Source organism: Pseudophryne corroboree, chromosome 2 (assembly GCF_028390025.1).
Source record: "Pseudophryne corroboree isolate aPseCor3 chromosome 2, aPseCor3.hap2, whole genome shotgun sequence".
NCBI classification, from domain to species: domain Eukaryota; kingdom Metazoa; phylum Chordata; class Amphibia; order Anura; family Myobatrachidae; genus Pseudophryne; species Pseudophryne corroboree.
The window spans coordinates 672,363,409-672,378,448 of record NC_086445.1 but is presented as its reverse complement, the minus strand read 5'-3'; the positions used below and the strand labels follow the sequence as shown (position 1 = coordinate 672,378,448).

Below are 15,040 nucleotides of genomic sequence, written 5' to 3'. Positions count from 1 at the left end.
GATTTGATAAATCTGAGTCTAAGAACCAGACATGGAGGAAATCCATGGAGGATGCTTTGTCACAAGCCCAGACCCCTTCGGGGTCACAGAAACGTGCATTTACCCAGATAGATGATACAGATACCGACACGGACTCTGATTCCAGTGTCGACTATAGTGATGCCAGATTACATCCAAAACTGGCTAAGAGTATTCAGTACATGATTGTGGCGATAAAAGACGTATTACATATCACGGAGGACCCTGCTGTTCCTGATACAAGGGTCTGTATGTTTAAAGGAAAGAAACCTGAGGTAACGTTTCCTCCCTCTCATGAACTGAACGCACTTTTTGAAAAGGCTTGGGAAAATCCTGACAAGAAGATACAGGTTCCCAAAAGAATTCCAGTGGCATATCCGTTCCCCTCTGGGGACAGGGAAAGGTGGCAGTCAATCCCCACGGTAGACAAAGCTTTATCGCGTCTGTCCAAAAAGGTGGCGCTTCCGTCCCCTGACACGGCAGCCCTAAAGGATCCTGCGGATCGTAAGCGGGAAAATACACTAAAATCCATTTATGTCACTACAGGGTCGCTACACAGGCCTGCCGTTGCTTCGGCATGGGTGAGTAGCGCTATTGAAAGGTGGGCAGATAACTTGTCATCTGAGGTAGATACCCTAGACAGGGATAGTGTGCTTTTGACTCTGGGTCACATCAGGGACGCTGCAGCATATTTAAAAGACGCTGTAAGGGATATTGGTCTTTTGGGATCAAGGGTCAATGCCATGGCAGTCTCAGCAAGAATAGCATTGTGGATTCATCAGTGGAATGCTGACGCTGACTCTAAGAAGGCGATGGAGTCTCTACCGTTTAACGGTAGGGTCTAGTTTGGTGACGGCCTCACTGACCTGGTGTCTACGGCTACCACGGGTAAGTCTTCATTTTTACCTTATGTTCCTGCACAGCAGAAGAAATCGCCTCACTATCAGATGCATTCCTTTCGGCCCAATAAATTCAAAAAAGGACGTGGCTCCTCCTTCCTTGCTGCGAGGGGGAGAGGATGGGGAAAAAGGTCACAGGCTGTGGCAAGTTCCCAAGAGCAGAAGTCCTCTCCGGCTTCTACCAAATCCACCGCATGACGCTGGGGCTCCTCTGCGGGAGTCCGCACCGGTGGGGGCACGTCTCCAACTCTTCAGTCAGGTCTGAGTGCACTCGGACCTGGATCCTTGTATAGTAGAAATAGTAACCCAAGGATACAGGTTAGAGTTCCAAGACGTGCCCCCTCACCGATTTTTCAAATCGGACTTGCCTGCTTCTCTTCTAGAAAGGGAGATAGTAAGCGCTGCGATACTAAAGTTGTATCAAAATCAAGTAATTGTCACAGTGCCCCCGTCACAACAGGGGGAAGGCTTTTATTCGAGCCTGTTCGTGGTCCCGAAGCCGGATGGCTCAGTCAGACCGATTCTGAACCTAAAATCCCTCAATTTCTTTTTAAAAAAATTCAAATTCAAGATGGAATCTCTCCGAGCAGTGATCTCCAGTCTGGAAGAGGGGGATTTTATGGTGTCGGTCGACATAAAAGATGCCTACTTGCATGTCCCCATATATCCTCCACATCAGGCTTACCTGAGATTTGCTGTGCAGGATTGTCATTACCAATTTCAGACGATGCCGTTTGGTCTGTCCACAGCTCCGACGATTTTCACCAAAGTAATGGCGGAAATGATGGTTCTCCTGCGCAAGCAGCGAATCACAACTATCCCTTACTTGGACGATCTCCTCATAAAGGTGAGGTTCAAAGAGCAATTGCTGAAGAATGTTGCCCTTTCACTGACTATTCTGCAACAACATGGTTGGCTCCTAAATTTGCCGAAATCACAGTTGGATCCGACGACACGGCTGTCGTTCCTGGGTATGATTCTGGATACAGAATTGCAGAGAGTTTTTCTTCCAGTGGAAAAAGCTCTTGAAATACAGAACATGGTAAAACAGATGCTGAGACCAGCAAAGGTGTCAGTTCTTCAATGCGCTCTGTTGTTGGGGAAGATGGTTGCGGCCTACGAGGCCATTCTGTATGGCAGGTTCCATGCCAGGGTGTGTCAGAGGAACCTGTTGGACCAGTGGTCCGGGTCTCACCTGGACATGCACCGGAAAATAATTTTATTTCCCAGGACCAGAATCTCCCTTCTGTGGTGGCTGCACAGTTCTCACCTTCTGGAGGGATGCAGGTTCGGGATTCAGGATTGGATCCTGGTGACCACAGATGCAAGCCTCCGAGGCTGGGGAGAAGTCACACAGGGAAGAAACTTTCAGGGAAAGGGGTCAAGCCAGGAAGCTTGTCTACACATAAACATTCTGGAATTAAGGGCCATTTACAACGGCATACTGCAAGCAGAACATCTTCTTCTAGGTCTGCCTGTCTTGATTCTGTCAGACAATGTGACAGCGGTGGCGTACATAAACCGCCGAGGCGGAACAAGGAGAAGAACGGCGATGGCCAAGGCCACGAAGATTCTTCGCTGGGCGGAAAGACATGCCAGCGCTCTGTCAGCAGTCTTCATTCCAGGAGTGGACAACTGGGAAGCAGACTTCCTCAGCAGACACGATCTCGATCCAGGAGAGTGGGGTCTTCATCAAGAGGTCTTTGCAGAAGTGACAAGTCATTGGAGAGTTCCTCAAGTAGACATGATGGCGTCCCGCCTCAACAAGAAACTTCAGCGATATTGTTCCAGGTCAAGGGACCCTCAAGCGATAGCGATGGACGCCCTAGTGACACCGTGGGTGTTTCCGTCGGTATGTGTGTTCCCTCCACTTCCACTCATTCCAAAGGTGATAAAAATTATAAGAAGAAGGGTTCAGGTGATCCTCATTGTTCCGGATTGGCCAAAAAAGGCCTGGTATCCAGATCTTCAGGAGTTGCTCATAGAACATCCCTGGCCTCTTCCTCTTCGGGAGGACCTGTTACAACAGGGGCCGTGCGTGTATCAGGACTTGCTGCGTTTGACGGCGTGGCGGTTGAACGCCAAATCCTAGCCCGAAAGGGTATTCCCAGTGAAGTAATTCCCACACTTCTTCAGGCTAGAAAAGAAGTAACGGCAAAGCATTACCACCGTATTTGGAGAAAATATGTGTCTTGGTGTGAATCCAAGAAGGCTCCTATGGAAGAATTTCACCTGGGGCATTTGCTCCATTTCCTACAAGCAGGTGTGGATGCGGGCCTAAAGTTAGGCTCTTTTAAAGTACAGCTTTCGGCTTTGTCTATCTTTTTTCAGAAAGAATTGGCTTCTCTTCCAGAAGTTCACACCTTCGTAAAAGGCGTGCTGCACATCCAACCTCCATTTGTGCCTCCTGTGGCACCGTGGGATCTTAATGTGGTGTTGCAATTCTTGCAATCGCATTGAGTTAAAATTCCTTACTTGGAAAGTGGTCATGTTGTTGGACTTGGCATCCGCAAGGCGAGTGTCTGAGTTGGCGGCTTTGTCTCACAAAAGCCCCTATTTGATTTCCCATGCTGATAGAGCGGAGTTGAGAACTCGTCAACAATTTCTGCCAAAAGTGGTTTCATCATTTCACGTAAACCAGCCTATTGTGGTGCCAGTGGCTACTGACGCCTTGGCGGAATCGAAAGCTCTCTGTGGTTAGAGCTTTGAAAATCTATGTCGCCAGAACGGCGCAGATTAGGAAAACAGAGTTTCTGTTTGTCCTCTGGGCTCCCAATAAGATTGGGGCTCCTGCATCCAAGCAGATTATTGCGCGCTGGATCTGTAATACGATTCAGCAGGCTCATTCTACGGCATGATTGCCGTTACCGAAATCGGTGAAAGCCCATTCTACCAGAAATGTGAGCTCTTCCTGGGCGGCTGCCCGGGGGGTCTCGGCATTACAGCTTTGCCGAGCTGCTACTTGGTTGGGTTCAAACACCTTTGCAAAGTTTTACAAGTTTGATACCCTGGCTGAGGAGGACCTCTTGTTTGGTCAATCGGTGCTGCAGAGTCATCTGCACTCTCCCGCCCGTTCTAGAGCTTTGGTATAAACCCCATCGTTCTTGATGTCGTCCCCAGCATGTTCTATGTTGCTAGAACGGCTCGTATACGGAAAACAGAGACTCTATTTGTCCTGTATGATCACAACAAGATTGGCTGTCCTGCTTCCAAGCAGACTATTGCACGTTGGATTAGATATATGATTCAGCAAGCTCATACTATTGCTGGTTTGCCGTTACCGACGTCGGTAAAGGTCCACTCCACTAGGAAGGTGGGCTCATCTTGGGCAGCTGCCCGGGGGGTCTTGGCATTACAGCTTTGCTGAGCAGCTACTTGGTCAGGGTCCAACACATTTTGCTGAGTTCTACAAGTTTGACACCTTGGCCGATGAGGACCTCAAGTTTGGTCAATTGGTGCTGCAGGGTCAGCCGCACTCTCCCGCCCGTACTGGAGCTTTGGTATAGACCCCATGGTCTTGATGTCGTCCCCAGCATCCTCTAGGACGTATGAGAAAATAGGATTTTAATACCTACCGGTAAATCCTTTTCTCTTAGTCCGTAGAGGATGCTGGGCGCCCGTCCCAGTGCGGGCTGTATCTGCAGTTTGGTTTTAGTTACGCTCATGTTGGGTTGAGTTCAGTCAGTCTGTGACTGTTGTTGGTCATGCCGTTGCATGCGTTGTTTGTTGAATGCCATGTTGTACGGCGTGTTGGAGGTGTGAGCTGGTATGTAACTCGCCTTAGTTTAAAATAATTAAATAAATCCTTTTCCTCTAAATGTCCGTCTCCCTGGGCACAGTTCCTATAACTGGAGTCTGAAGGAGGGACATAGAGGGAGGAGCCAGTTCATACCCATTCAAAGTTTTATAGTGTGCCCATGTCTCCTGCGGATCCTGTCTATACCCCATGGTACTTGAAGCATCCCCAGCATCCTCTACGGACTAAGAGAAAAGGATTTACCGGTAGGTATTAAAATCCTATTTTTTACAGAGCAGTATTATAACACATCTAATGAGTATCACACCCTATAATAATTTAATTTATAGTTTGTCTTTATGTCCACTTAAACACGTATATTTGATAATCTTAGTACATAGTTACTGCCTGTTACGCTATGGGCTAGGAGCTGTAGACCACACTTATAGTACATAACAGTAAATGGTAATGAATTTACTAATGACAGAATGATTTTTACACTGAGTACTACTTCACTCATAGGTGTGTGCAGGGGGGGTGCCTGGTGCGCACAGGCACCCCCTAATGTCCGGCACCCCAATCTCACATGCCTGATGCAGCAATCGCCGAGCAGGCAGATTACTGTCCCCTCTGCGCTGCACACTGTCAGGACTGCACTACTGACCGGACGCCTGGGTTAATCAAGGGTGCCACTGCCTCCGGCTTTCAAATTCCCAGCTCCACCTCCACGTACAAAAACAGTGTGATGTTACGTGAGGAAGACAAGTTCAATACTGGCAGGCGGTCAGCAGCAGCATTGACACGTCACTCGTTTTTCCAGCAGCAGCAGTAACTAGTCTGCGACTGTCAGTGTCAGTGAGTGACTGCAGCTTGCAGGGGAAAGAGAGGGGGAGCCAGACCAGGCTGAGGAGGAGCACTGTAATTGCAGTGAGTGCCATCAGGGGTGTTTGTTTGGTGCACACCACAACATATGACATTGTATCTGCTTTATTAGGATTGGTACAAGGGTGGATATTTTATATGCGTTGACCATCAATAGATGGTGCTAGACACACCTTAAAGGCGGTGCTAGACACACCACTCCGACGGTGCACCCCCTAATGAAATGTGCTGCGCACGCCAGTGACTTCACTATAAGCTCTTGAGTGGTCACAATATGTCTCCCTCAGTTTATCAGATACATTTCTATTTTTGCTGCTCGCAACCAGGTCTACTGGATTGAGTGATTGTTTGTTTAATATTTTGGAGCAGTGGGCAAGTGTTTATGCTTTAAAGAGTAAAAGTTATATCAATATGTCTAAATCTTTAACCTAAAGACTCTCTGCTGCCCACATTTTGGCTTTAGGAAAACTGGAGTGCTTTCGCCCCAGACTTCAAGGAACTTGATGAAAATGTTGAGTATGAGGAGAGGGAGTCTGAGTTTGATATAGAGGATGAAGATAAGAGTGAGCCTGAGCAAACAGGTAATGGGTGGTAAACATGTTCTCTATTTGTCCATTAAGGTTGACTTACTTCTTCTACTAGTTCTGTTTTCTCATACGTCCTAGAGGATGCTGGGGACGACATCAAGACCATGGGGTATAGATGGGATCCGCAGGAGACATGGGCACTAAAGACTTTTCATTGGGTGTGAACTGGCTCCTCCCTCTATGCCCCTCAGGACACCATTAGCTCCTGAAGGGAACTGAACGCTAGCCGTGTCTAGATGCTTACTCCCACAGCATGCCGTCACCCCCTTCACAGAGCCAGAAGTCAGAAGACAGGTGAGTATAAGAAGAATGATCTTCTATCAAGTAAGTGACGGCTGAGGTGCGGCGCAGCTGGCGGGAGCGCAGCACGCCATTGCTGCCCACACACACAGGCACTACAGGGGGCGGCGGGCACCCTGGGCAGCAAGAAAAATACCTCAAACTGGCTAAAAGGGGGCATAAGTTGCCGCTGGCACAGCCTTACCCCCGCCAGTATAAATATTACAGTGTTTGTATGAGTGTAAGGACACGCCATTGCAGGGGCGGAGCTTCTTCCTCAGGCAGCCAGCACACTACTCAGCGCCACGCTGGTCCTCTCCTCCACTTCTGACAGGTACAGGGTGCTATTAATGGGGGGCACAAAGCGATTGTGGTGCATTTGATAGTGTATATTACTATTTAAAAAGCGCTGTTAGGCTGTGAACATACTGTGTTCACAGGAAATACTGGCGCTGGGATTGTGAACTGGCTGCTCCTATCCTGTCTCCCTCTGACAGATTTTATTGTGGGTCTGTCCCCAAAATAAGTCCCAGTGTGTCTGTTGGTGTGCTGTAGACGTGGGAGGCATGTCTGAGGCAGGGAGCTCCTCCCCGGAGGAAGCCATTTTAGGGACACAGAGTTGTAATGTGGTGGCGCTACCGGCACACCAAGAGCCTGCATGGGTGAAAGAGTTACGTGACAGTATGCATCTGATTAACCGTAGATTAGATAAATCTGAATCTAAGGCTGCATGCTGGAGAAAATCTGTGGAAGATGTGATTTTTCAGGATGCTGTTATTCCTTATGCGGGCGGCCCTTCTGGGTCATATAAGAGACCATTTGCAAATGTTGTAAACACTGATACCGACACGGATTCTGACTCTTGTGTCGACGATAGTGAATCCAGAGAGAGAGATCATAAATTTGACAAAAAAATATACAATATATGATTGTGGCTATAAGGGACGTGTTGGAGGTTACAGAAACCACTCCTGTACCTCAGGAGAAGGCGTATTTATGTAAGGAAAAGAAATCCAAAGTCACGTCCCCCCCCCCTTCACACGAGCTAAATGCTCTGTTTGAAGGGATGTGGGTGAATCCTGATAAAAGATTTCGTATTCCCAAAAGGATTCACATAGCTTACCCTTTCCCTGCTGAGGACAGGAAAAAGTGGGAATCACCCCCCTGTGTTAGACAGTGCACTTTCCAGGTTGACAAAGAAGGTAATTCTCCCTGCTCCTGGCAAGGCTTCTCTTAAAGAGCCGGTAGACCGCAAAATGGAAACGACATTGAAATCCATTTATGTTACCAATGATACACTGATTAGGCCCACTATTGCCTGCGCATGGGTGAGTCGCGCTATTGAAAAATGGTCAGAAAGCATGTCATCAGAAATTGACACGATTGATAAAGATGAGATACTCCTTAAGTTAGGGAATATCAAGGACGCTGCTACCTACATGCTGGAAGCAATGAAGGATATTGGACTCTTGAGTTCACAGGCCGCTACCATGGCAGTATCGGCTAGGCGGGTGTTGTGGATTCGCCAGTGGAACGCGGATGCAGATTCCAAAAGAAACATGGAGGCTCTCCCATATAAAGGTGAGGCCTTATTTGGCGATGGCCTGGATGCGTTAGTCTCGGTGGCTACCGCAGGTAAGTCAACATTTTTGCCCTCTGCGCCTGCACCGGCAAAAAAGACCTATCACCCGCAAATGCAGTCCTTTCGGCCCAATAAATACAAAAAGACGAGAGGTTCCCCCTTCTTTGCAGGAAGGGGAAGGGGAAAGAAGCCCACAGCGGCTCCAGGTTCCCAAGAGCAGAAGTCTACTCCTACTTCTGCCAAATCCCCAGCATGACGCTGGAGCTCCCTTGCGGGAGGCCACTCGGGTGGGGGCACGTCTCAGACTCTTCAGCCAGTATTGGATTCTGTCTGGCCTGGATCCCTGGGTGTTGCAAATAGTATCCCAGGGGTACAATCTGGAGTTTCAAGACGTTCCCCCGTGCCGATTTTTCAAATCGACCTTGCCAGTTTCTCCGTCTGAAAGAGAAGCAGTAACAGTGGCAATCCAAATATTATGTCAAGACCAGGTTATAGTCCTGGTACCGTTGTCACAACAAGGGAGGGGTTTTTATTCAAGCCTCTTTGTGGTTCCGAAGCCGGACGGCTCGATCAGACCGATCCTGAATCTAAAGGAACTGAATGGTTACCTAAAAAGGTTCAAGTTCAAGATGGAATCACTTCGGGCAGTGATTGCCAGTCTGGAGGAGGGGACTACTTGGTGTCGGTGGACATAAAGGATGCTTACCTGCATGTTCCCATTTATCCTCCTCACCAGGCTTATCTGAGATTCGTGGTTCAGGATTGCCATTACCAATTCCAGACGTTACCTTTCGGTCTCTCCACGGCGCCGAGGGTATTCACCAAGGTGATGGCGGAGATGATGGTTCTCCTTCGTCAGAAAGGAGTCAATATAATTCCTTATCTGGACGACCTCCTGATAAAGGCGATATTCAGGGAGCAGTTGTTACAAAACATATCACTCTCTCTGTCAGTACTCCCAACACGGGTGGATCATAAATTACCCAAAGTCACAGTTGGAACCGACGACAAGGTTGTCTTTCCTCGGGATGATTCTGGACACAGAAGTTCAGATAGTATTTCTTCCGCTGGAAAAGGCTTTGGAAATCCATAAAATGGTAAAACAGATATTGAAACCATCAAGTGTGTCGATCCATCAGTGCATTCGGTTGTTGGAGAAGATGGTGGCGGCCTACAAGGCCATACAGTTTGGCAGGTTCCATGCCAGAGTATTCCAGTGGGACCTGTTGGACAAGTGGTCGGGTCACACCTACACATGCACAGAAAGATAATCCTGTCGTCGAAAACCAGGATTTCGCTCCTGTGGTGGTTACACAGCTCTCACCTACTAGAGGGACGCAGGTTCGGGATTCAGGACTGGGTCCTAGTAACTACGGATGCAAGTGCCCGAGGCTGGGGAGCAGTCTCTCAGGGAGAAAACTTCCAGGGACGTTGGTCACAACAGGAAGCCTGCCTTCACATAAACGTTCTGGAGCTAAGAGCCATTTACAAGCGGTACATCTTCTTCAAGATCGTCCCGTGCAGAACCAGGCGGACAATGTAACAACAGTCGCATACATAAACAGTCAGGGCGGAACGAAAAGCAGAGCGGCAATGGCGGAGGCGACAAAAATCCTCCGCTGGGCAGAAAAACATCTTCAAGCTCTGTCGGCAATATTCATTCCGGGAGTAGACAACTGGGAAGCAGACTTCCTCAGCAGACACGATCTCCATCCAGAAGAGTGGGGCCTCCACCAAGAAGTCTTTGCAGAGGTGACAAGTCTTTGGGGGAGTTTATCAAATCGACATGATGGCGTCTCTTCTCAACAAGAAGCTTCAGAGATACTGTTCAAGGTCGAGAGACCCTCAAGCAGTAGCAGTGGATGCACTGGTGACCCAGTGGGCGTTTCTGTCAGTGTATGTCTTCCCTCCACTTCCGCTGATCCCAAAAGTACTCAGGATCATAAGAAAAACAAGGGTTCGAGCAATCTACAGTGCCCAGACTGGCCAAGGAGGGCTTAGTACCCAGAACTTCAACAGCTACTCATAGGAGATCCTCTGCCTCTTCCTCCTCGAGAGGACCTGCTGCAGCAGGGGCGGTGTGTGTACCAAGACTTACCGCGGCTACGTTTGACGGCATGGCTGTTGAGTGCCGTATTCTAGCCAGGAAGGGTATTCCTGAGGAGGTCATCCCCACCCTTATTCAGGCCAGAAAGGGAGTAATGTTGAAACATTACCACCGTATTTGGAGAAAATATGTATCTTGGTGTGAATCCAAGAAAGCTCCTACGGAAGAGTTTCATTTAGGATGTTTTCTCCATTTTTTGCAGGATGGTGTGGAGGCGGGCCTCCGATTGGCATCAGTCAAGGTCCAGCTTTCGTCCTTGTCAGTGTTCTTCCAGAAACAATTGGCCTCTCTTCCAGAGATTCAGACCTTTGTGAAAGGGGTTCTGCACATCCAGCCTCCATTCGTGCCTCCAGTGGCACCATGGTACCTTATCGTGGTATTGCAGTTCCTTCAATCGGATTGGTTTGAGCCTCTACAAAAGATAGAGTTGAAGTTTCTCACTTGGAAAGTGGTGATGCTTTTAGCTTTGGCATCCGCAAGGCGGGTGTCTGAATTGGGAGCCTTGTCTCACAAGAGCCCTTACCTGATCTTCCATGAAGATAGGGCAGAGTTGAGGACTCGTCAACATTTTCTTCCGAAGGTGGTTTCATCTTTCCACATAAACCAACCTATTGTTGTGCCAGTAATTACTGACACATTCACTGAGTCAAAAACTCTAGATGTGGTTAGAGCTTTGAAAATCTATGTTGCTAGAACGGAAAACAGAGACTCTATTTGTCCTTTATGATCACAACAAGATTGGCTGTCCTGCTTCCAAGCAGACTATTGCACGCTGGATTAGAAATACGATTCAGCAAGCTCATACATACCGACGTCGGTAAAGGTCCACTCCACTAGGAAGGTGGGCTCATCCTGGGCGGCTGACCGGGGGGGTCTTGGCATTACAACTTTGCCGAGCAGCTACTTGGTCAGGGTCAAACACATTTGCTAAGTTCTACAAGTTTGACACCTTGGCCGATGAGGCCCTCATTTTGGTCAATCGGTGCTGCAGGGTCATCCGCACTCTCCCGCCCGTACTGGAGCTTTGGTATAGAACCCATGGTCTTGATGTCGTCCCCAGCATCCTCTAGGACGTATGAGAAAATAGGATTTTGATAACCTACCGGTAAATCCTTTTCTCCTAGTTCGTAGAGGATGCTGGGCGCCCGTCCCTGTGCGTACTTTACCTGTAGTTTAGTTATTAGAGTTACACAAGTTGTGTTATCTTGGTTTCAGTATGTTGCTGCAATTGGTTTATGCCTGTTGGCGTGTGTTATGTTGAATGCCATGTGTGCGGCATGGTTGAGGGTGTGAGTTGGTAGATATCTCAGCACTAGTTAAGTAATTCCTTTCCTTGAAATGTCAGTCTCCCTGGGCACAGTTCCTACAACTGAGGTCTGGAGGAGGGACATAGAGGGAGGAGCCAGTTCACACCCAATGAAAAGTCTATAGAGTACCCATGTCTCCTGCGGATCCCGTCTATACCCCATGGTCTTGATGTCATCCCCAGCATCCTCTACGGACTAGGAGAAAAGGTTATCGAAATCCTATTATTTCTCTAGCATCCATAAGGGATTTTGGGGACACATTAGTACGATGGGTATAGACGGGGTCCAAAAGAGGCAGTGCACTTTAAATTTCTTCCACTGGGTGTGCTGGCTCCTCCCCTCAATGCCCCCTCCCACAGGCAGTTTACAAAAAGTGCCCTCAGGAGAGGATGCTCACTCTGGAGCTCCAGAGAGATTTCTTCAATTTATTTTAAAACTTCATTATTTTCGGTATGCTGTTTGGGCAACAGCATACCTGCGCCGTGGGAGTTAGGGGGTAGACGGTCACCGGCCTCATGAGGTGCAGAACCGCTTCCCCGATGCAGGACCACCGTCCTGAGGGGCTGTTTGTTCAGCGGGGCACTGCGCCTTAGCTGTCGCAGTCGCAGCATGCCGCACACCCCTAAAGCTGCCTGAAGGTGATCGTCGGTGGTGAGTACACACCGGGAGCCCCGCTAGGGGGGTCCTCTGGTTCATGGTAAGGCATACGGGTCCCTCCTGGGAGGGACCCGCTGTAGCCCCTGCGTGACACTGGCTGACATTAGCTGTACTTAATATTTATGTGACACTACAGCGCAGTTAGGAGACATAGCCAGTATAAATCTGTAACAGTAGCTCCGGTGCCATTACGGGGGGTGGAGCTATATCAGAGCGGGCTCAGCTCCTCCGGTCTGTTACACGCTGGATCACTGGTACAGGGTGTTTGAGTAGGGGGGAAAGCCGCTATGTGTGCACAATATTCCTCTAGGGAAATCCTAGTTAGAAATAGTTTAACTGATATATATCTATATAAAAACGCTGACGGCCTCACTGGGGCTCTGCAGTGTTGGTGTGCTGGTGTCCTCTGTTACTATTTGTCTCCTCTCGCATGCAATAGGCAGGCTTGTTTGTAGTTCAGTCTGTTTTGTATGTGTTACTGTGTGTTACTCCATAATGGTGAAACAAAAATTATGCAGTGTATGTAATGCCAGATTCTCTCCTCCCACATCTGGCTCCTTATCATGTGAGCAGTGTAGTCACAAAATGCTGACCATGTTTGGGGAGAGTCATTTTATAAAAAATTTGATGTCTGATATGTCATCTCAAGTAACTACTAATGCCAATAAAACACAAGAACTGCAACAAGCAGTAGCAAGTCTAGCTGCCAGGGCTGATGCTCCCCATCCCCCACTGTCTACTACAGGTGCACATAAACGTGCTTTACCTGCACTCCTATCAGATACTGATGATGATATACATAGTGATGTGGACCCCATAAGTGGGGACTCCACCCCTGCACAGGGTATTGAACCCCTCATTTTGGCTATAAGGGTGTGCTAAAGATCCCCCTGGAGGACGCTTCAAATCAGCAGTCATTTTTCCTCCCACAAGACAAATTGACAGTCACTTTCCTGATGCCAAGGAATTAGATGATTTGTTTAAATTAGCCTGGAAAACTCCTGATAAAAAATATCAGATGTCAAAACGATTTTTGCATACCTTCCCCTTTGCCCCTGAAGGCAGAAATTTCTTGGAAGAATCTCCAGCTGTAGATGTCTGTCTCTCGCCTTTCTAAAAAGGCGATGCTCCCTGCCCCTGGATCATTTACGGCAAAGGACCCGGAGGATAGGAAAATTGAGGCCACACTGAAATCGATCTACACTGCTGCAGGTGTATCTCAAAGACCAGTCGTTGCAGGTTGCTGGATGACACATGCAATTCATTCTTGGGCTACTCAAATTCAGGAGGGTCTCTCGGGGGATATGACCCTGGTTACTACAGTTACTTTCCTGAAACACATTCAGGACACGGCTAGAGTCCTCTGTGACTCCCTAAAAGAAATTGGCAATATTAATGCTAGGACCACTGCTATGGCTGTATCTGCACGCAGAGCCATATGGTTGCATCAGTGGATTACAGAAGCTGACTCAAAACGCAGTGTGGAATCTCTTCCCTTTTCAGGTGAATGGCTCTTCGGAGGGGAATTGGACGCATGGATTTCCAAGGCTACTGCTGGAAAATCCACGTACCTAACCGAGACCGTCTTCCCAGTCGTTTCGGTCCACCAGATTTCGATCTAGGATCAGCGGTGCCTCCAACGCAGCTAGAGGCACCAGAGGTAAGCCTAAGAAACCAGTCGTTGCTGGCTCTCGGGAACAGAGCACCAGTTCAGCTTTCGCAAAAGCTTCAGCATGACTGTGCCTGCCTACCCTGAGAGGATCTCGTGGTGGGAGCTCTGTTACGTCGTTTCAGCCACATCTGGGATGGTTCCTGCCCGGATGTCTGGGTAAGAGACCTCATCTCTCATGGTTACAAGCTGGAGTTCGACGGTGCTCCTCCCCAACGATTTTTCAAATCAAGCTTACCAGCTTTGTAAAATATGCATGTAATGCTGCTACTGGCCATCACAAAGTTGGTCCAGTCCCAGGTCATTGTTCCAGTGCCCCTGCATTAACAGGGACAAGGTTACTACTCCAGCCTACAGTATTCGTAGTACCAAAACCAGACTGGTCTGTGATACCCATTTTGAATCTGAAGTCCTTCAATCCTTACCTTAAGGTTTTCAAATTCAAGATGGAATCTTTAAGAGCGTTGAGCGCAGGCCTGAAACCACAGGAATTCCTGGTATATCTGGATATCAAGGTTCAACTCAGAGTCCAGGGGGTCAACGTGGTCCCTTACCTGGACGATCTCCTGATAAAATCAAATTCCCAGGAGCTTCTCCTGCTCCATATAGATCGCACGATACAACTTCTGTCTCACCACGGGTGGATCCTAAATCTCCAGAAGTCCCACTCAGTCCCGTCTCAGCGGTTCCTGTTTTTGGTTATGCTACTGGATACTGTAGCACAACGACTATTCCTCCCAGAGGACAAATCGAGAATGCTCCAGGAAATGATTTGCATGGTTCTCCGACCTGCTCGAATATCCATTCATCTTTGCTTAAAATTGTTGGGAAAGATGGTGGCCTTGTACGAGGCGATACAGTATGGAAGGTTCCATGCTAGACCCTTCCAATTGGACATCCTGAACAAATGGTCCGGTTCCCATCTCCAGATGCACCGAATGATTCAGCTGTCACCTCAGTCCAGGATTTCTCTCCTTTGGTGCCTACAGTCTTCCAATCTACTGGAAGGTCGACACTTCGGGATTCAGGATGGGGTCCTCCTCACGATGGATGCAAGTCTAAGAGGATGGGGAGCTGTCACCCAAGGGGCACAGTTCCAGGGCAGGTGGTCTGCCCAAGAGGCCCTACTTCCGATACACATCCTGGATCTTCGGGCTATCAACAATGCTCTGATTCAGGCCTCTGCTCCGGAATCTGGCAATCCAGGTTCAGTCGGACAACGCCATGGCGTATATCAGTCGACAAGGAGGGACAAAAGGCAGGGCCTGCATGCGAGAAGTGTCAAGGATACTCCTCTGGGCAGAAAGAAATGCAAGA

At 48.5% G+C, this 15,040-nt stretch overlaps 1 protein-coding gene across 6 annotated transcripts in view; it reads left to right on the top strand.

The window, feature by feature from the left end:
• The window catches only part of RBBP5 (RB binding protein 5, histone lysine methyltransferase complex subunit), a 508,962-nt gene that overhangs the window by 307,499 nt on the left and 186,423 nt on the right, over positions 1-15,040 (top strand). For all 6 annotated transcript variants that reach the window (XM_063955094.1, XM_063955092.1, XM_063955095.1 and 3 more), the window contains one exon: positions 5,999-6,116. In XM_063955094.1, the coding sequence (XP_063811164.1) occupies positions 5,999-6,116 (118 nt within the window). The remainder of the gene's footprint in view (positions 1-5,998; positions 6,117-15,040) is intronic.